Source organism: Zonotrichia leucophrys, chromosome 1A (assembly GCF_028769735.1).
Source record: "Zonotrichia leucophrys gambelii isolate GWCS_2022_RI chromosome 1A, RI_Zleu_2.0, whole genome shotgun sequence".
Lineage (NCBI taxonomy): Eukaryota > Metazoa > Chordata > Aves > Passeriformes > Passerellidae > Zonotrichia > Zonotrichia leucophrys.
Genome location: NC_088170.1, coordinates 62184273 through 62205410, shown reverse-complemented (window position 1 = coordinate 62205410; position 21138 = coordinate 62184273). Strand labels below are relative to the sequence as shown.

Here is a 21138-nt window from a genome sequence, read left to right as displayed (position 1 = left end):
TGTTCTGTGATCCACCTTTTAAAAAACAAACTTTCTATCACAGTCATCTATTTGTTAGGTAATAATTATGTGTGGCAGTGTCTTGGTATGGAGTGAATCTAAAGGATCTCCTAACTTTGGCAGAGCATGAATGAAATACTGATGGAGTTCTCGAGTCTCACACTTTGCAGATTCTTGCTTTTCCCTCCCGTCTCTCAGTCCCTGCCTCAGCAGCATCTCCCATGTCAGCACTGTGCTCTGCAGCCTCCTCACTGCCCTGCAACTCCAGGCACCTGCCCAGCCAGGCACAGTGCTCTGCCCTGACAGGGAGCAGGCACAAGGGAGTCAAAGAGAATGCAGAGGTGATGCTGCAGCCCCCTGCTGCCCCTCTGCCTTGTGAGCTGATGCTAAAATGCTAAAATGTGTGTCTGTCTTGTAACTTCTTGCACCAATTAAACATTCATACCCTGAGGAGCAACCTCACATATCAGGACAATCTATAGGTAACAGTTTAATATTTAAAACTTTGTCTCTGATGACCAGTGAAGGGACATGAGCAATGTCAGGGAAGTTCAGTGTGGATATTAGGAAAAGGTTTTTCACTGGGAGAAGTCTGGCACTGGAACAGGCTCCCCTGGGAGTTGGTCATTACTCCAAGCCTGTCAGAGTTCAAGGAGTGTTTGGACAATGCTCTTAGTCCTGTGGTTTAGTCTCTGGTAGTCCTGCATGGAGCAGAGAGTTAGACTTGATGATCCTTATGGATCCCTTCCAGATTGATATATTCTCATGATTCATCCTTTTGCCGAGGGTGCTTCATGTTTTAGACAACTTGAATTTGACTGAATGAAGATTCTCCCTGTCAAGTGATAACAAGAAAATGTCTACAAAATAATTTTCTGGGAAGTTTCTTCCTGTTGCAGCTCTCTTCCCCAGTGGGTCTGGGGAGCAGTGCCATGGAGGGCAGGCTGCAGAGCAGCAGTGCTGTCGTTTAGATCAGCCAGCTTTCCCTGGGAGATGATGAAGTTTACAGCACTGAATTTTTCAGTACAAGTCAGAAACACATGATTTCAAGTAAATAATACATGCTAACTTAGCCGCAGCAGCAGAAAAAGACCATAAATTTCATCTTGCTAAGCAAATTCATCTCTAAGCCTACACTGGCGTTCTGTGCTGTCACTCTGAGATTGGCAGTGCAGGATCATGCTTTATGGTCTGAACATTAATCCTGGGGTACTTAGTGGGAGCTTTGCAGTGATTTATGTACAGGAAACAATATTGGTTATAAAGGTTAAAAAAGCTGACTGAGAGCACAATTTGGCCTTGTATTTGGTCTTTTCCCTAATATGTATCTTATGTTACTCTGCAATATTTTTTTCAACAGCTTTTTATTGATCTAACAGTTTTATTGTTGTTGAATTCTGTTAAGTCTGGTGTATGATGGACATGTATTTGTTTAACAGTGAAAAGAAATGTGATATATTTTAAATCTCAGTGAATGCCAGTAGTGGAAATTGGCATATAATCTTAATATTGTTTCATTGATACTTGAAATACAATTTAACAAATGCAGATATTCTTCTCAGTACTTGAATAAGCTTCTTATATCTTCTCTACCATGTATCTGTAGGATTGCACTGAAGGCTGTCTGTACATAAATCATAGAATAAAAGAAATAAATTATTCTATAGCAAGGTATGAATGGTGAACTTTGATATCACATATTATTTTCTCTCACGTCAAATTACAAACCTTTATTGCTTGAACTACCTCAGATTTTCTGTGTACTGAGAATTTACATGGGAATAAAACTTGGCAAATTGCCTTCATGCTATTCTCTAAATGGGTTCTGATAAATATTTATAATGTCTTCTCACTGCTCAAATACAGATTCTAACTGGCCTGATTCAAGATTCAGTTATTCTTGGGATTAACCCTGAAATCCTATTACCAAGCCTAAAGCAGCAGGGGAAGAAAAAAAAATGGAAAAAAAAATGACAAAGCTGGATTTAGCTACAAAATGAAAGCCTGGTGAAATCAGATCTATTTCACTATTGCTCATTTAATACGTATGGATACAACTGGGTCACCAAGCTGATTTAGCCACGAGGTAGAAGTAGCATAGCAACAAAACAAACCTCAGCAGATTGAAAGTCAACAGCAGTACTATGAATAAGTCTTTAGCAAAGTCATTATATTTTCCCCAACTTTCAGATTTCCTGCAATGATGTTATTGATTTATTGATCAGTTGGGATTTTAGTTTCTTAAATGTGTTTTGTTTCTAGAGCAAGTTTAAATGTAGAATCTGCTGCTTGGTTCAAGTTTGCATTATTTTCTGTAAAAGATAAAGATTTATGAATGTTTAAAAATGCACCACTTTCATGTGGTTTAAGTCAGGTTCTCATTTCATATCAGAAAATTTTGGAAAGGGAGATTTTTGGGGTTTTTTGGGGTTTTGTTTTTGTTTGGGTTTTTTTGTTTGTATGGTTTAGATTATTTTTGTTTGGTTTGGTTTCAGGTTGTTTGTTTGTTTTTTGTTTGTTTTGAGGTCTTACTTGTTTTTTTTAAATTTTATTATTAACTTACAAATGCAACTCCAGAAGATTCTGATTAAACATGCTATGTTGAATCAATAGATGTAAGTAAACAAACTGATAGAAAAGGGAGGCAATAGGTAAGGATAATTATGAAAATCTGAAGTTTTGCAAAGATTGGTCCTACATGCCTTATGTAATCACTTCTACAGATTTTGGAGGCACAGAAGAACATTTAGAAATCTGGTTTACAGCTTTCTAAAAGCTGGTTTACAGCTTTTGCATAATTTTCATCCTCCTAGAATCGGGACTTCCTGTGTTAAAGATGTGGAAATTTTCCTTTTAGGAGGAAGCTTAGATTTTAATATTTGTGGTTTTTCAGTCATTTAGAACATGAATATATTTTGTTGGTTGAGTTTAAATGAAAGTTTTATGCTAGTTACAGAAAGCACCAATGTTCTCCACCAGAAATATAAAATTCCATGTTTCATGGTCCTTTTAAGATCAGTTCAACTCTTTTTGTTTTAGTGCCACCTAGTGACTTAAACTTGAAAACTTTTTTGAAATTTTCGATTTATTGGCATTTGGTTTTGCATTTTGCTGTGATGAGATGATTTACAGAAGATTTTGTTATTTTCAAATGTTATTTTCAAGATTTTGTTATTTTCAACTGAATCACAGAGTTTATGCTGAATTCTGATACCTTCGTCCTTCATTTCAGATGCTTTCTCCAGATTTTTTTTCTTTTTCACTGTCCCATCTTTTTCCTCATACTGCCCTCCTAATGAAAACACCTGTCTGTAAGGTCTTGTTATTCATTCTTTGACCTGCATATCTACAAAGTGGAACAGATATAGGAAATAAATCAATATTTCTGTTTTACTTCCCTTGAATTCCCTAATAACCTCATGTTGTGCTAGCAATTTTAGTAATTCTATTAGAAGGATTTCCAGGTCAAGGTTGTGGAAAATAAGAAGTTTTTAGCAATGCATAAGTTACTATTCTGGAATTAGAGACGGTTTTCAGAATGACAACCTCCTATTTTCTGTCAGTTCAGCTCTTGGGGCGCTTGGATTGCAGAGATCCATGGGGCTGGAGGATCCCACAGCTCAGTGGAGCTACCCAAGGGAAGGGAATTTAAATCAAGCATTTAAATCTTTTGCTTCACTTCTGTATAATTTTTCACTATTTTTTTCACTTGGTTTTCACAAGTTGATCCTTTTATGAATCAGAAGATAAAGTTCTTGTAAGACTGTCAGATTATTATTTCTGTTTCAGACCTTCTCCATAATGACAAAGCTCAAGCAGCAATAGGCTCAAAGCCCTTCATTTGGACTTTCATGTGAAGTTGAATTGGTTTTCTTCTCTTTCAGGTTATTGAGTTGCCCCATGTATGCCCAGGGATTGTACTGGTGGTCTGAGGTCAATGAGATTGAGTTCCCTTGAGACTTTTTGTGCCCCAGCAGCTGGCTTAGTTATTCCTGCCCAAACCTGTGAGGAGAAGGTCTTAATTTTCTCAGAGCAGAGGATTGTTCTGGGACATCCCAGAGGTGGAGAATGCAATAGGATATAAATAGATGGGGTAGTGAGAACTAATCCAGTGGAAACTGCATCTGGATCCTATACCTTGCAGGTATAATTACAAGACAGATTTAATTATATTAATACTTCATGAAGCTTTAAAATAAAAAGCTCAAGGTTATCCTGTTTTCCTTGATTTACAACTGTTTTGCTGCAAGCCTCTCTTATTTTAGCTTAGATAAGGAATAAGCTTTTCATGTACTTGAAAAAATAGAAGCTGTCATTGGTGGTGACAGACTCTATAGGGTGACTTTACATTTGAACAATTAAATGGTTTGCCTCTAAATGTCTTATTTTGTTTTGCAAATGAATCACTGAGCCCACGACATCATAAAAAATTCCATTTATTTCTTTTTTTCTGATTCACTTTTGTTGCATATGTTTATATTTACTGCAATAATTAGGGGGAATGCCAGGCTGCTAAATACCCAACTGACATATTTCACATATATACACTGAGAGTACTTTGTTCAACAAAGTATGGGTTGTAATTACCTTAATTTTACACCTTGATAGGATTTGATTTTGTAAGAACATGGACTTTCTAAAATGGCTTTGGTTTTTGAGAGCTTTAATGTTCTTTCTTCAGTTGAATCCTAAGTGATTGTGTTTTCAAGAAATCTTGTCAACTTGAAATAAGCATTATTATGGTACTTGAGGGTCAGACAATGTGACCAGTAATCAATAAAGGGTTACAGGAGTTATTTTAGCTTGTAAATTAAGATATGTAATTTTTTACAAATCTTAATGTGTAAAAACTAATAGTGCCACTATTGCTATTATGTTTCATATGAGCATAACTAAAAGCTGGCTCAGTATGGCTAACTCTAAATTTTGAATGGTCCTGGTGTTTGCCGTGTATAAAAAGTCAGTTTTAAGGATATTCTGGTTTACAGTTGAAATCCTTCCATTACTTCAATACTTTCCTGGAGTTCAGATTAATTCAATTCATCCCTGAATTTTCTTTCCCTCTTCATCAGCATTTCATCAGTCAGATTTGAGCTTTGCCTTCATCTCCTAGCAAACAGGGAAATGTTCATTCTGTAGGATTGCTGTTCCATCGAGTGATTCCTTCATCGAATCACAAACTCTGCTCCTCTGCCTCTCTGACTGGCACTAACATTAATGTTGACTGATGTCTCTGCAAACAGCTGGCTCATACATTTGCTTAATTAAATTAGAGCATTTGCAGACTTTGGTTGATGTAAGTCTCCATGCTACAAACGTGTCATTTCTCTCCTTCATTTTACATCAGCATTTGTGCATCTACAGATGCAGATGCTTTGGTTTGACCCTTTGTTCACTTTGCAGAGTGTGTGAGTGCAGTGCAATGCAGTTAATTGTGGAAGTTTAGTAAAGCAGTTTTCTTGTCAGCTGCCTGCACAGTTTGAACCAGTATTCCTTAAAATATTTTAAAAATCATTTCTATAGCCATAATTACCAATCCATGTGCTGGATACAGTCTACCTTCTCAGAAATAATTATCCTGGTATATTTGCAGGACTGCTTGCAAGTGACTAAGACTGGCAGTTTCATGTTAGTGACATTTCAGGGAGAAATTTTCTCTTGTCACTAAATTTTCACTTATGAAATGTCTAAACTGCTGTTTCCATAGCCAAAACAAGGCATGTACAGGCCATAGGATTGATCTTAGGATTTATTTTATATTAAGTTGTTAAATAATTTCTATATAATATCACTAGTGAAGTGATATTATATAGCTACTAGTGATATATATATATATATAAAACTAGATCTATATACATACTAGGTATATAGTGAAAACACTGAAGAAGTGTTTTCACTTTATTTTTTCAGATGAAATTGACTTTTGTAGAGCTGAACTGCCTACTAGATATTTTTTTTTTTTACTTTCCTGATACAATTTCTGTACTTTTACCCCAGCTCACAATTTGAATTGGTTTTCAAACCTTGTCTTTATAAAATTACTTTATGTCTATAATTATCCTATCATGGCTATAAATTTAGGTTGAGGCAAACTGAAATAATTCCACAGTACAATAACTGTTTTCACTCCCACATGGTTTATGTTTCCAATAATCATTAAGTGATTTACTGATTACTTCTATAAGAAACTTTTATTGGAAGCACCATTGAATGTGTCAGAGTTGTGCAGCAGAGTGAACTGGTTCAAGTGGTGTGATCATCTCATGGTTTTGCTTAAGCAGCAAAACAGACTGGTTTTTTTTTTGGTCCCAAAAATATTCTTTTTTGGGCAATACAGAATGCATTAAGAATATGCAGTTCTTAATGTTCATACTCCTTAATAACATTAATTGAAATATTAGGCATTATTAAAAATGGTTTAATATCATTAATCCTTTTAAAGTTTTGTTTGTTATTAGTGTTGTACAGATACAGGTTGGTATTTGCAGCTGAAATCACTTCTCTGTCTATACTTTGTGCCTGGTACTCAGTGATTTATTTTAGACATTTAGGTAGTTGAGCATTTATTGAAACCTGTGACCTTTTTTACCTTTTCGCTACAGAGAACTATTGAACTAGTTAGCAGTAGTGAGATTTAGGCCAATGAAGCTTGATTTTTAAGTTATTTTAAAGCTTTGCACCAGGCTGAAAGCATAAAATTACATTTATGTTTACTTTCACAGAACATCCATAATCAGGAAGAGGCATAATAATCTGTTTTCAGTTGAAATGTAAATTGTGAGGTCTGTATTTTAGTATACATGAATATATGTATATTTATACAGAGACAAATTTAAAAGCAACCTTAAACTGATTTCCACTTGTGCAGACAACATTTTGCACTTAAATTTCTGTGTATGTTTTTACATAATGTCAGAACATCATATAAATTACTTTTCAGGGAGTAGTCTTTATGGATATGTGAATAAGACAGTAGAAGTATGTGTTTTCTCAAGACAGAAATTGCTACTGCTATCATCAGTATTCTCATATTTGCAGCTGTACTCTCCTGTGCTTCCAAGAGTGTATTTTGTTTTCCATAATTTATATATAACAATTGAGTCTGATCTGCAAGTTACATTGTAAAACACCAAACTAATTCATGCAATATGGAAGTCACCTGAAAATCAATATTTTTCAGGGGGTTATATAAAGATATAAAAATATATCTTTATCTTTTTTTTTTTTTAATTTCCACAAGTCTGCATTTCTAAGTTTTATTTTATTGCTACATTTTATTTCTTTATGTAAACTTGAAACAAAATTTGTGTGATTTTTTCCACTATAGTAGATTTTTTTGGCTTGCCACATAGTGAAGCATCAAATACCTGTTTTTTTAAAATATTTAGATTCATTTTGGATTCTCCATTCACTACTGGTTGCTCTCAGCATAGTGGAAATAAAAATCTAGTTTTTACATTCTTTATCACACAAAAATACAGAAAATATAAATCTTTACTTCTAAAGTACACAGAAAAGAAAACTAACTGTCTTTAATACTATTTCTGTTTATTTTGCAGTTTAATAACAATGCTCAGAATGTCAGTTGCTTTAATCATCTTGTCCAAGCTAATGTGAGGAACAAGAAGAAACTGAAAGAAGCTGTCTATAAAATCTCTGCTAAAGGAATTACAGATTACAAAAAAGGCTTTAGCTATGCTTTTGAACAGCTGCTAAATGTAAGTATTGAAGCAAGATCTGTCTGTTGTCAAGTGAAGGAGAATTGGAATATTCAGCAGGCCCCTGCATGCTCCTTCATTGTGTAACTATGTGGTACAAGTGCAAACCTATATTTGGCAAGTAAATTTATCCCAACAATGTTTTCTTCCTTGCAGGTTTCCCAGCAGGTTGCTAAGACTTTGGAATTAATTTGGTTTTCAATCTGTTGTACTGTTTTACTTCATTCATTCAGCTGGTTTTTCATTTAACATGTGATTCACAGTTGACACATACTTGTGGTAGTGGTTGACTTGCAGTTAATTTTAAAATGGAAAGATCTGTGTTACTGTGTTATTATTTCAATTTTACCTCATCATCTCCTAGCAATGCTTAGTTAACCTACAATTTCACACTTATTAGAAGTCATAAATAGTTTACCATGGTTTGAGCAAGATAGGGGAAGACAATGAATTAGTTAATAGAGGAATTCTGGGCACTTGATGAGGCCTAAAGCATAGTACTCACTCACTGAGACTATTCTAATTTTTTTCTCTTTCTCATGTATAAAAAGAATAATTTCCTCAAAAATTAAAAGCATTGTTTCCCTTTTTTACATACATTGCACTTTCTAACCAGGCACAAGCTTTTTGAATAGCAATGTTTCCTGTTTATAGCAAATGTTTGGGTTTTATGAGTAAATTTTAAATGGTTCATGTAGTTGTTTAAAAAAATAGTTCTACTTCTCACCTTCCTGAAGTAGGCATATTATATCTTAAACATTAGCTTAATTAAAGCTATATCACTTTACAGCAGGTAAGGTATAGCTTAAGTATTCTAATCCTTAGTGGTTTTAGTTTTGGTTTTGTTTTGGTTTTTTGTGGACTTTTTGTGTAGGTTTTTTTTGTGTTTTGTTTTTTTTTTTTGGTTCATTTGGTTGGTTGGGTTTTTTGTTTGCGGTTATTTTGACTTTTTACTTTTTTTTTTTCCCCAGTCTGCCAGATTCTCAAATTCAGGACACTTCCCTGACATTGTGTGTGCAGTTTAAAGCTAGATCTGATGTAAAAAAATTATAGCCTTGTAAAATTTTGATGGAGAAAAAGAAAATGCAATGTTTTTATGGGAATTTTCTCAGTATACTACTATTCAGATTAGCAGAAGGATGTGGGGGGAAATGAGTGGGTGTCCTCTGCTGATGTGGTTTTATATAAAACCACAAACAATATTTTGAAGTCTGTTGGACATTTTGGACCAGGCTGGGTGGCATTTTCCCCTGTTCTGCACCTGTTGACATCTTATGCAGAGGGAACCAGGAAGAAAAGAAATTTTGCCAAATATGTTCCTCCTAACAATGATATTTGCTTAAAGTTATGGATTACATTTGGTGCAGCACCAGGAACATGCTTGGTGTACAGGAAACATTAACAAAAGCTGAACACAGGGGAAGCCTCAAACTGGAATTTTTGTAGGACTAAAGTATTAAAAAATAATTGGAGATGAATGTTAAAGTGGGACCATCTCTTTGGTAGCTGGAGGCAGAAGTAGATTGGCCTCACATGTTCTCTGCAAGCGCAGAAGTTATGGCTGGACATTGTGGGTTGCACAAGCTTATGGATATATTCTCATCCTCTCCAAATATTGCCAAATCTGTTTAGCAGGAAGAGTAAAGGGCTGGTGATGGGTTCAGGCCAAGGCTCTGGTGACAAGACAATATAATATGGTGGTATAATACAGGCTTAAATAAATAATAAAAAATATGCTTTGGGATAGTTGCCATTGTATATATATGAATTCAAATAATCCAATTGTTTTAAGGTCCAAATAAATTAGGTATTTCTCAAATTTTCAAAATAATTTTGTGGGTATTCTTTCTGGATGACAGTTATTTCAAACAAGTTCCCCGTATACTAAATTAATGTTTGGTACCATTAAAAAATTGCTGTTTCTTATTTTTCTAAATGGAAATAGACACTCGAGTTTTTTCAGGATAATAATTCATGTGATTAACAACAATCTGGATTCCATAAGTTTTATACAGTATTTTCATATTATTATTTGTCACATTAAGGTTCTCCCTTGAAAATCATTATACTTCAGTTTCAGCAGTTCAGGAGGATTTTTCCCTCATACTGTAATATCTATGTTTTGTTAAGGAAAAATTAGTGAAAAACGCATTCTTGAAGTGTCATGTCACAAAATATAATTATAACCTGCCGCTTACAGGTGTGAATTTTAAAGATGCGAAGCTTCTTTAAAACAAAAGCAATTTTAGATGCAGTATAAAATAGATTGTGTCATGCTTGCCTATTAGAAAGGAAAAAGTAAGGCCTGTATCAAAGAGAAGAGAGAATTAAAAATTATTAAATAGTTCAATTCCTCTTGTTTTCTTTTGTGGTTATAGCTAAGAAGCTGTTTTTTGTGCTGGGGAAGCTCCTGTATAGACAACACATTCCCATTCAGCTGTGGCCCATTGGACGAACTGCTCAGAAAAATGAAATTACAGTATCAGATTTTCAGACTCTGTCATGGATTCACTCCCTGAGCCAGTATCTCCATTTTGGACCAAAAGAGGCTGGGGGGGGAGGAAGATGTGTTTTAAATCCCTTAAAGATCATCTGGTTCCAGCACCCCTGCCATGGACAGAGGCATCTTTCACTAGACCAGGCTACTGAGAGTTCTATTCAGCCTGGCCTTTAACAGTTACAGGGATAGGGTAATGTCATATGAATTTGAATTTATTCATGTTCAGCTTTCCAATAATGTTTGGAGGCTAAAATCTTGGATATTTTTTTCTGTGACATTAGCGTCTTTAATGTCTAAACAATGTAATGTAAGTAATGTCCTTCTCTAAGTATGAGGAAATGAGAGAAAACTGATTTTTTTGTGATACTGTTATATGCTCAGTAAGTTACAGAAAAGTCCTGCTTTATTCAGTGAAAACAAAGCCTAGCTCAAGTTTCCATTGCCTATAGTACTGCTTCTTTCAAAATCCCTAGAAAACTTCCATAATATGAGCAAAGTTTGGTCCCCTTCTTTGTCTCCGATATTATTTTGGTCTATATATTAAATCACTGTAGATGTAGGTGAATTTCTTTATTTATGAGGTATCCAACCCTACTTTTATTACATTTTTAATATCGAGAGAATTGCAGCCCAAAGCAGTATCTTGCAAGTTATATTTCACAAGCGAAAAATGGTCATAAATTATTTAATCCCAACTGAAACACAGCGTGCTGATGAGGCTGGAGAAAAGGTATTGATATATAGCTAGGTTTTATATGCTGTTACATGTAAGGGATGCTGGGCTAAATTCTTTGGGCTTGAATTTTTTTTTTTCCACAAGTTATTCGATTTGAAAGTAGTAATAGTAGGAAAAGAAGTAATTCTTCACTGAATATTGAGCAGAAATTAGACCAATGAGTAGAGTGAAAAGTGGCAGAGGGGAATGTGGGATCATCACACCTGACCAGCCTGGTGGCAGTCAGTTTGTAGCCACAAAGAGTAAAGCAGGAGGGAACTGAGGACTTTATAAGGACCACTCTCCTATTTATCTTCCTGACTCTAGAGTAAATTCATAGAGCAAAATTGAGGCTCGTGGAAGGAGAAGTTGAATTTATTTCTCTGGATCTCTAAGGGTTTTACTCATTCACATCCAGCTACTCAGAAGTACCAAGGTGCCATTTGTATGCAACACTAAGGGCAAGGAATGGCTGCAAAAGCAATAAGCAATTTACTTTAGACTAGAGATTTAACTTTTAGAGAATAAAAAGGAGCCAAAATTCATGCTCACCACTATTGATTGGGCTGTGGAACAGTGTTGTTATTTCTTTGCAAAACACACTGCCTTTTTCTCAAGGGCTTTACTAGTTACATTGATGAATTAGGAGTCAGAGAGGCGGCTTCTTACTTGTATTTCAGGCTTGCTCTGCAGAAATAATGGAACATGCTCCATTTTTCAGCTCTAAGATGCAACATAATTGGAAAAGTAGGTGATGGAGCGATTTTAATAATCTAGGTGGCCATATCTTGGCTACAATATATTATGTAAACCTTATTCTAAAATACATTTCTCAAGATTAGCTATTCACTTGAGAGTATTAATAATTTTAAGAACAACATGAAAGAATTAAAGATTTAGAAGATGAAGCCAAATTTAAGGAAATATGACAAAAATATTTTGAAGGGTATAAGGTTGATATTCTGTAAGATGCTTAAATTAACAGAGTTTTTATTCAAGCTGTCAGCAAGTTGGAAAGTTTTTGTGAGTGGGAGTTAAACAGAAAAAAATAATCATATTCAGTAATTCATTACGTGTCCATTGTTCCCTAATTTCCACAAGGAAAGTAATGATAAGGGAAAAAAACGTAAGGATGAGAAAAGAGAAAAAATATTTTGATATCCCCACTGTGCAAGTGTCATGCAGAACATCTGACAAGGAACACTGGGGTTGATGTAATGAGTATGAGCTAAAGGGTTCTCCTTGTGTTTGTGGAGGTGACAGGAACCAGCAAATCCCCATTCCACTATGTTGGGCCAGATCTGAAGTGACTCATATTGAAGTATTATAGAACAGAAAAGTATCTTTTGTTTATTTTATTTTATTTTTTGTTCAGTGGGGGATATTGAATGAAATTCTAAAAGATTTATGCTTTGACATTACCATGATAAAATAGTAAGTGTATAGCTATAAAAGCCATCAGATATAATAATTGTTATTCCTTATAGCCTGAAATATAAAAACTCTTCTGTTTGTATCTCCTACAGCACAGTGTCTCCAGAGCTAACTGCAATAAGATTATTATGCTGTTTACAGATGGTGGTGAAGAAAGAGCTCAGGAAATTTTCCACAAATATAATGAAGACAAAAAAGTAAGTGATATATGAAAAATTTTACTGTATGAAACATAACAGCATAAATGTATAAAGTACTTTAAAAAAGCTTATTAGTATTGATCCTCAGGACACTAAAATCTTTTTTCAATCTATAACATTTATTTGAAAAATCATAAAATATATTTAATGTTTTACACTTTGGGACATATTGTTCTCAAGTGATGCAGAACTATACTGTAAACCATAAAGAACTCACTTTCTATTGACAGTTTTCTTGCATTAGTGTAATCTCTGAATTATCCAGCAGAAACATAGGTAGTTAAATGACAGGATATACATGTGTATCTCTGTCTCCTCACTGCAAATATCTTCTATGTGCTTTTATTGTTTGCCAGGCAAAGGCAAATGAGAACTCAAGGTTAGAATCTGAATTTGAATAGATTTGGGCTGGAACAAACCCACATTTTTCCCAGTGAGGCTAATTATACCTTTGAATGTCTTAGCAAGAAGTGGGATGGCTTTCTGTTGATGAAATTTGATCTGTGGTTAAAGCAGAATTATGGGTTTGACATGAGAATCCCTGGATGAGTTCTCCTGTTTAGACAAAATTGGATTATTAGCTGTGCTGGTTTTGGGTTTAATTTTTGAATCTAATCAAATTTCTGGTCTGGCTTTTGCATACTTAAAGATATAAAAACGCAGGAATGTGTGCATGAAATATAGCAGATTATAAAGTTGTTTCCTATTAAATTTTAGTGAAAACTATTATTTATTATTATCAAAAGATTAATCATATTCTAAATAGAAATGGAATATGAGCTGGATTCACACTGCAACTAAGCATTTACCTTTTGCAGTGCCTGGGACTGTGCCTACATCTGTGGGGTATTATGAGTTATTTTTTGTTTTGTATTCAAAAAAAGAGCTAAAAGTTAGAACGTGATTCATGAAGGCAGCTGCCTTAGATGTATATACATGAAGCAGTGGAAGTATTTAATTGAAAATCTTCATATGTTTGAATTAATCCTTTCAAAAGTAGAGCTGGAAATGCAGTGCTCAATTTGTGTCTTGACCAGTGATTCAGTCACTGATCTTGAATAATCATTTGGTGGCTGTTTTACAGTGGTGCTTCACACAGAATGATATGGTGGGGTTTAGTTAATCTTTGTGTCTGAGCTGAAAGGACTTTTCAAACTCTCAGTTAGAAAAGAGAATAGAAGTCGTAGCCATGTGTGATGCACATGGCTGTACCCTGAAAATAAACACAGAGATTCCTCTTCAAATTTGGATAGTAGTAGATAGATAGTAGTAGCTTTTATCACATTACAACAACAGCCATCAGTTATTGGAAATACCCCCATAGGGGGGAATATGTATGATTCATTTCTTATTATATTTTTTCATTTAATTTACTCTGTTAGGAGGAAACTGTAGTAAAATATTCAGTCCAAACTACAAAAGAGATTTGGAGGGCTGAGATTTTTGATCTTACTCACATCATGCCTGATGGTTGATTATTCTGTGAAGTATAATAAATGAAATGTAAGATTTACTAATTTTAAATGGTTATTTTACTGCATCATTAAATACTGTAAATTTTCACTGCTGAGGGTTGGGATGGTTTTATGTATAATGTTAAATATAAAATTCTATACACAGTCACTTTCTTATGAACAAAGTTTTGAGGGTTTTATTGCATACAGCAAATGTATAATGGTAATAATGGTCACTGTGTGTCTCTATATTATCATGCATAATTTAATGCATTGCCAATGCAATGCAAGGCACATTTTCTACATCTGTTTATGGTCTATGCATCTACTTGCATCTACAAGTTCAAATCTTAGTAAACTTCCAATTTGTAACTTGTCTAATGAAGCACTGGGTTGCTATATATCAGTCCTTGCTGGTTTTCTCCAAGGTGACATTGGAATTGCAGTACCAAGTTTATGCAGGTGGAATGTGAAGAACCATTTGCTTTCCCCTTATCTCTTTCAATCAGTAGCAATCCTTGTAGTGTTGAAGGGAAATTCATGGTTGGAGAACATCTAATGAGACTGCACCACTAAATTCTTTTTCAGGAGTCACAATGAAATCTCCCAACATCTTTCATAACATTCTAATATTTTTCAAAAATAAGCCTTATACAAAATATGCTTGTGATAATGCTCTCCTTAGCAAAGTTACACCTGATTCCAGAATGATGACATGTGAGCTCTTTTGTTGTTTCCTTTGTTGTATGTAATTTAATGTTAGTTCATTACCAGTAGAGAACAGCGTAATTGGTAGACACATTCCAACATGAAAAATACACATACACTTTTAATCTTGCTAAGTCTCAATCACAAATATCGTGTTACCTTCTTAGATTGCAGAGTAGGCTGCTTTCTTATATTAAATGATGAGATTTTAAAGAGATGTGGGTGTAGTTTCTGTTGTCTTTATTGCAGTTAATTTATAATTTAGTTCATAAATATCCAGTGGATTTCAGACTATGTTGATATTTATCATTTGTAGAGGGACTATTCAAAATAAGGTGTTAAAAACTTTTTCTGTGTTTTACAAAGAAGCAGTTCATGGTATAAATATGTATCAGCATATGTCTCTTCTTGCCTGCTCTGCATTTATTTGACCACTTGTCTTTGTGTTTTTGCATAAAGCATATAAAAGATGAATCTTTATTGTCTTATGTCACAGTCAGTCACTTAGCACCACTGAGTTGTAAACTTACTTTCTTTTTCTTATACTAACAAAAGACCATTTCTTCAAATCTCTTAATCCTTGTTTCCATCTTCCTGATGTGAAATGGCTTCAGCTATATAAGTATTTTCTTTTTCATGTCAATTAATTTGTAAATCCATGCCATGAAAGAAGATTGGTTTTCAGCCCATCAAGTAACATGATTTAGTACACTTGTTTGCAGTGTCCTTGGTTCAACCTTCAAGTTAAGTGAAATAATGCAATAAACACTTGAAAACTACTAAAAGAGAGCCTAGAATCTAGAAGCTGAAAAGTAGTCCTTTTAAATTCAAAATTTTAATCTGTTTGAAATAGCATACAGATATATTTATAATAGTTTTCTGTCTGTATAAATAATTTACAGTGTGAATAAGAGGGTTATTATAAACTTATGTAACACAGATTTGGGGAGGAACACTTATCTGTGTGAAGAGGAAAATCACAGTTGTGTTTCACCTTTGCATGCCTTTTTCCCTTTATAAAGCCAGATTTTATTGTCACATATTGCAACTACATGCTGAGCCTGATATTTAAAATCTGGCATGTTTACCTTTATGGTGACATTTGGGGCACTCACATTAAATGTGTAAAATACCACACATGCTCTAAATTTCAGGAATGAGGGTGCTAAATTTCATTTTATTTGCACTCCTCCTACAGATGGCTTCACTGAAGATAGCAATATAAATTTAATTGAAATGTATGCCCTGTAGGCGTTTCTCGTGAGAATTTTGGATCCAGGTTGAAAATAGAAAACCACAGATCTTTGGGGCAAGTTTTCCCCTTGGAATCTGTATTTGGAAAGATTGCTCAATTTATGTGAGTAGGAAAAGACCTTAAACATACCTCATGCACTTTTAGTTGTTTGAAGTTTCATAGAATGGCAGAGGTTTGTGTGTTGGATGAACTGACCTGACAGAGGTGGGATTAGTCTGACCCCTCAGGTGGGAGCAGAACTATAAATTGGGTCTTATGTCCCATTCCCACAGCATTATCTTCCATAATTAATACAACCTCATTTTTTGGTAGGTTTTTCTGACAGTATCATTTGAGAGGAAATGATGTGAAGAGAAGTTTTCCATCAGCTCAGTTCCATTAAGAATATCTGTGTGTGATGGGCACAGAATTGCTGCTGTTGCAGACATCCCCTGGGAGAAGGCTCCAGCTTGTTGGAACTCCCCTGGGAGGCTTAGAGCTGCCGCTGACTTCTTCCAAATGGGAGACATTCAGCATGTCAATAGAGTGATACAATGAAATATTTATGTGAGAGAGAGCTTGTAAAACTTTCATTTAAAAAAAAATAAATTGAAAAAAAAAAAAAAAAACCACAATCTTCCTACTGTCATTACCAGTGGAGGGAACCATTTTCTGTTTTGGTTTCAATCCATTAGTGCATAACCGCAAGTCAATAAAACTAAAATCAAAATTATGTTAATTTAGGCAGTGGTGTATGTATTGTTCTAGATGACTACAAAGGACCATCAAAAAAGTGACGTTTCCATTTTGGGTAGCTGTGGAATTCTCATCAGAGATCAGACTGACCAAATGTAACTTTATATGGTCACTTACAGAGCTTAAAAATTGAAACAGCATCTTTCACAACACTAGTGGCAGCTTTGAACTGAATAGAACTGAACAGCTGTCAGAGTGCACCCCAACAGGTTTGGCATTTCTGAGTGTGTGGTAGGCTTGTGACACAGGATATAACACAAAGTAATTAAATTAACAGTTGAACAAAGCTTGAGCTGGCTGGTTAAACTTGCTCCCCAGACCTTTTCCTAATCACTTCTGCCTTAAGAATGTGACACCTTCCAGCTGTTAATTTTACTTTATTGTATGTTCCATGATATGCACAAATGGTAAACCTAAAATATTCTGGGTGAAACTTGGGTCAGTACTCAAAAATTCCATAATCCATTACTTTTTCTGTCAAAGTAAGAAGTGGAAACTGTTATTAGAGTATTCACAGAAGAAACTTCTTATTCTAAATGCAAATTACCTTTTATTTTTTCTTACCTCTTAGCTCCACTTATAAATTAAGGGTTTGCAATATACCTACTGTCCCAGTTTCTGGATTCCTTACATAAATTAATTCTACTACAAAAATTAATTTAAATACACCATGTCTTAGTCTCCCTCCTTTGACACTCATTACCCAAATATGCTTTGGTAATTGTCAAGCTGCACAATTTTAAGCTGTGTAAGTCTTGAGTTTATAAGTCCATGTAATAACTGTCTGGGGGAAAGATTAGTGTTTTTTTTTTTCTTTTTCAGTATGATATTAGGCACACATTGTTCCCCCATAAACTTAGATTTTGAACCACAATTACCTGATGGTTGTGAAGATCTGTTTCCCTACCAGGAATCTGAGTTCAGTGATTTTTAAGATATCTTTTTCAAAAATGTCTATGCATTGTTCTTTGAGCAGTCATCGTCTCAGCTAACCTGCTAGGCTACCATGTGTCCATGCCCTGGCAATGCTCTTGGATTACAGCAGCCTGCCCATCTTTCCTACATGATCTTTCACTGACCCCTTTATGTTTAGACATCACCAAACATCACCAAGCCTTTCTTGGAGACTTCAATAAAGAAATAATATCCATTATATTTTTTTCTATTTTTTTCACTCTTCCATTCAGCCATTTCATCCCCTGTGCTGTTCTGTGTGTGGACACCTGGGTGAGATCTCTGCAGGCTCAAAGAGCTGCAGCAGAAAGTGCAGCTGGGCTGAGGGGGGCTCTTTTAGGAAGATCTGCTTGCAGAACCTTTTCATGCATGTGTCTGCACACACATCTCCCTGTTGATATGAATTTCTCTTTATTCTGCTGTTTCATTATGAGCATGATTCTGGGTTGCCACGTGGCATTTTTATCTCCCATGCCAGATAAAAATCCATGTGGAGGTGTTGAGAACTGCAGAAGACTAATGAAAGTTTTAATATAGCTTTGTTGAAAAGTAACCTTATCAGTTTTATTAAAGTCATGTGTATCTGTTACATAAAACCCAACTGGCAGCTTGTTCCCTTCAAATTTGGCATGGAGGAGGCTATTTGATACTTCTATTTTTGTTGATCTCCAATTCCAAACACTGTAGTAATAGCAATTGATTCAGTGCATTACATTGAGGTTGATGCTGCAGATGGCATAAAATGATTAATCAAGGCAACAGGGATAGAATATCAGTTAATATAGAAAGCACATTATGTTTGTTTTGCGACAAATGCAAGAGAGTCAGACTGCATTTTGCTTATTTATGCAAACAGAGTGCTACATATGGCATAGCTGGTTGAGGCTAAACATCAGAGGGTCTGTCCTGTCTCAGCCCCCCCACACATTAACTGTGCATTCATTCCTGGGAATTTGCAATTGCTGTGAAATGCCTTGTGATTTGATTATGTTCTCCTGTAATTCAAGAATTGGAAGTCTGGGACTTTCTGCAACAAGCCTTTTAATACCTAGGCCAAGCCTAATGGTGTTTATGTAACCTCTTATTTAAGGTATCCAGTTCCACAGCTTCCTTAGGTATTTACATTCTTCTCTTTCAGCGGCCACCTGTTTAGAAAGCTTTCCTGGATTTCCTTAAGACAAAGTAGGCTTAGAGGGTTTAGAGTTTCTTCTTTCTTTCCATTTTACATTCTTTAACAAGAACAACTAATTCCTATCATAATAATATCCCTTCCATTTTAGGAAACAATTTCTGTGTTGAAATTTTCATCCAAGTTTGCTATGCAGCTTTTGTCTTTTCAACTAAACAAGTTAATTTCTTGTCAACTAAACAAGCTAATTTCTTTCAGATTAATTAAATGTGTATCTTATATTATATTAATTATTTATTCTTTACACCCCTTTTGTTTATAAAGGCACGTTGTCACTCTTGAACAGTGAGAGAAACTTAAATGGTATCAAGAGAACAGAGCATTATCTATATATACACACACATATATATATATATATACGCACACACACACACACACACATACATATATATATATATATACATACATATATATATTTTTTTAATCCATGTCAGCATTTGGTTAAATATATCATAGAGAATAACTTACCATTTTGGAACTGTGTTACATTATTGAACCATATTTGTTTAGCTGCTTTATTCTGAATATTATTTCCCTAGATGTTTGGATTTTTTTGTTGTAGGTTTTGTTGGTTTTTTGCTTTTAATAGTTCATCTTCAGTCTCAGTATCTGTGCTTGATTTTCCAAATCTTTTTAATCCTACATTACATCAAACTGTTTCTTCTTGTGTACTTAATGTTTTCTTCTTCCTAAATTGCCATTTTTCTTTTAATCCTTCATTCTTTAGTTTATCTTCCTACATTACTCATTCAGCTAGCTAATTCTCTGTGTTAGTTGGAGTCAGTCTCTTAACCTTTTTTACTGCTATGAAACATTCATTTCCTTGTAATAAAAATATCTTCTTGATCTTTCACTCAAATTATTTTCTATCTCCTAGGTTTACAGATAATTTTGTTTTAAAATTCAAATATAAATTAACTGTTATTGGCATCTTCTAGAATAAGAAATTTTCCTAACCTGCTAAAAGATATTGAGTAATAATGTCTCAAATTATAAGTTTATCTGCATGACCTTATATATTTACATTTATAAATATTTTTCTATGCTTCGGGTGTTTATTAGGGGAAGTGGAATAAGTAAAAACTGGCTGTGATGAGTCAGTTGCAGACAACTACAACAGAGAAGTTTTAAGTTATTTTGCTGTAAGGACCACATAAGAGTGGCTCACATTTCCCCTTCATTTAAAAATACAAAGAGTGAAAAAAATTTGAAAGTTAGGAATTGTTTTCTGCAGATAGAGAAGCCAAAAATAATGCAAGAAAAAAAATCCATTTATATGATTATGAGGATTAAGAGATGCTTTTATTTAAAATTGCCCATTCTGAGATTGTATGATCACTGAGTCTAGAGTTTTTCAAAGGTTAACTTTACAACATTGGTTTAAAATGCAAATTTCTGGGAAGAAATTGCAGAATTTGTCACTTAATAGAATACTCAATATAACTAAGGTGGTACAACTGAATAATATTTTAAAAATAATTAACTAGTATTTAGTGACTCTAAAACTTTATAGAAATCTTAGTTTCTAAATGCTGCTCAGGCCATTACATAGGTGGGTGTTGAGGATTTGTGTGTTAGTAGATGGAAAGGTTTGCCAATGCACAGGTGGAAAAAGTGAACAGAGTGAAGAGTTTACAGCTGGGCTCCAAGAGGGAAAGTACAGAATAGAAATCTCTTTGGGGGGCAAGAGAATAAGGGAACAGCTGAAACAAGCAGAGGGTGGCACAAGCTGGATGCATGCAGCAGCCTAAACAGGTGACAGGTTAAGAAGGAAATAAAAATTTCAAAAACTGAAGTTACAATCCATTTGGATAGCAAGAAGTATGTGCTTATATATGCAAGAAGCATAACAGAGGAAAGGGATGGGAAATGGGAAGTTAGAGTGCAAAGGAAGTAGATGAACTGTAGATTTCACCCAGACAAGTGGAAACCATGTGCAACTTCAGTGTGGAGTATTAAAGATTGATGCAGATGTTGTAAGGAGGGATTGCTTTTTAGGAGAGAACATCAGCACATGAGATGGAGGAGCTCTGTTTAAGAAGTCTTATCCAGAGTAAAAACTAATAAATGTCACTTGGAAAGTTTTTTTGAAAGCATTTAGCAAAAAGAAAAAAAAAATCACCCTTTATTTTGAAAAAAAAAAAAAACAAGGGAAAAAGTAATTTTACAAGTAGGGAATGAGTCTGCTGGTAAATACAAAATGTCCCCAGTCTCTCCTTAGAAAGTGACTTGAATTCAGAATCCTAATTAGTCTCAAAGTAAATCTGCTCTGTCAT

At 34.6% G+C, this 21138-nt stretch overlaps 1 protein-coding gene across 3 annotated transcripts in view; it reads left to right on the top strand.

Annotated features, from left to right (window-relative positions):
- Positions 1–21138, top strand: part of CACNA2D1 (calcium voltage-gated channel auxiliary subunit alpha2delta 1) — a 375032-nt gene that overhangs the window by 284246 nt on the left and 69648 nt on the right. For all 3 annotated transcript variants that reach the window (XM_064702957.1, XM_064702956.1, XM_064702958.1), the window contains exons 11-12: positions 7560–7718; positions 12460–12564. In XM_064702957.1, coding sequence (XP_064559027.1) covers positions 7560–7718; positions 12460–12564 — 264 coding nt within the window. The remainder of the gene's footprint in view (positions 1–7559; positions 7719–12459; positions 12565–21138) is intronic.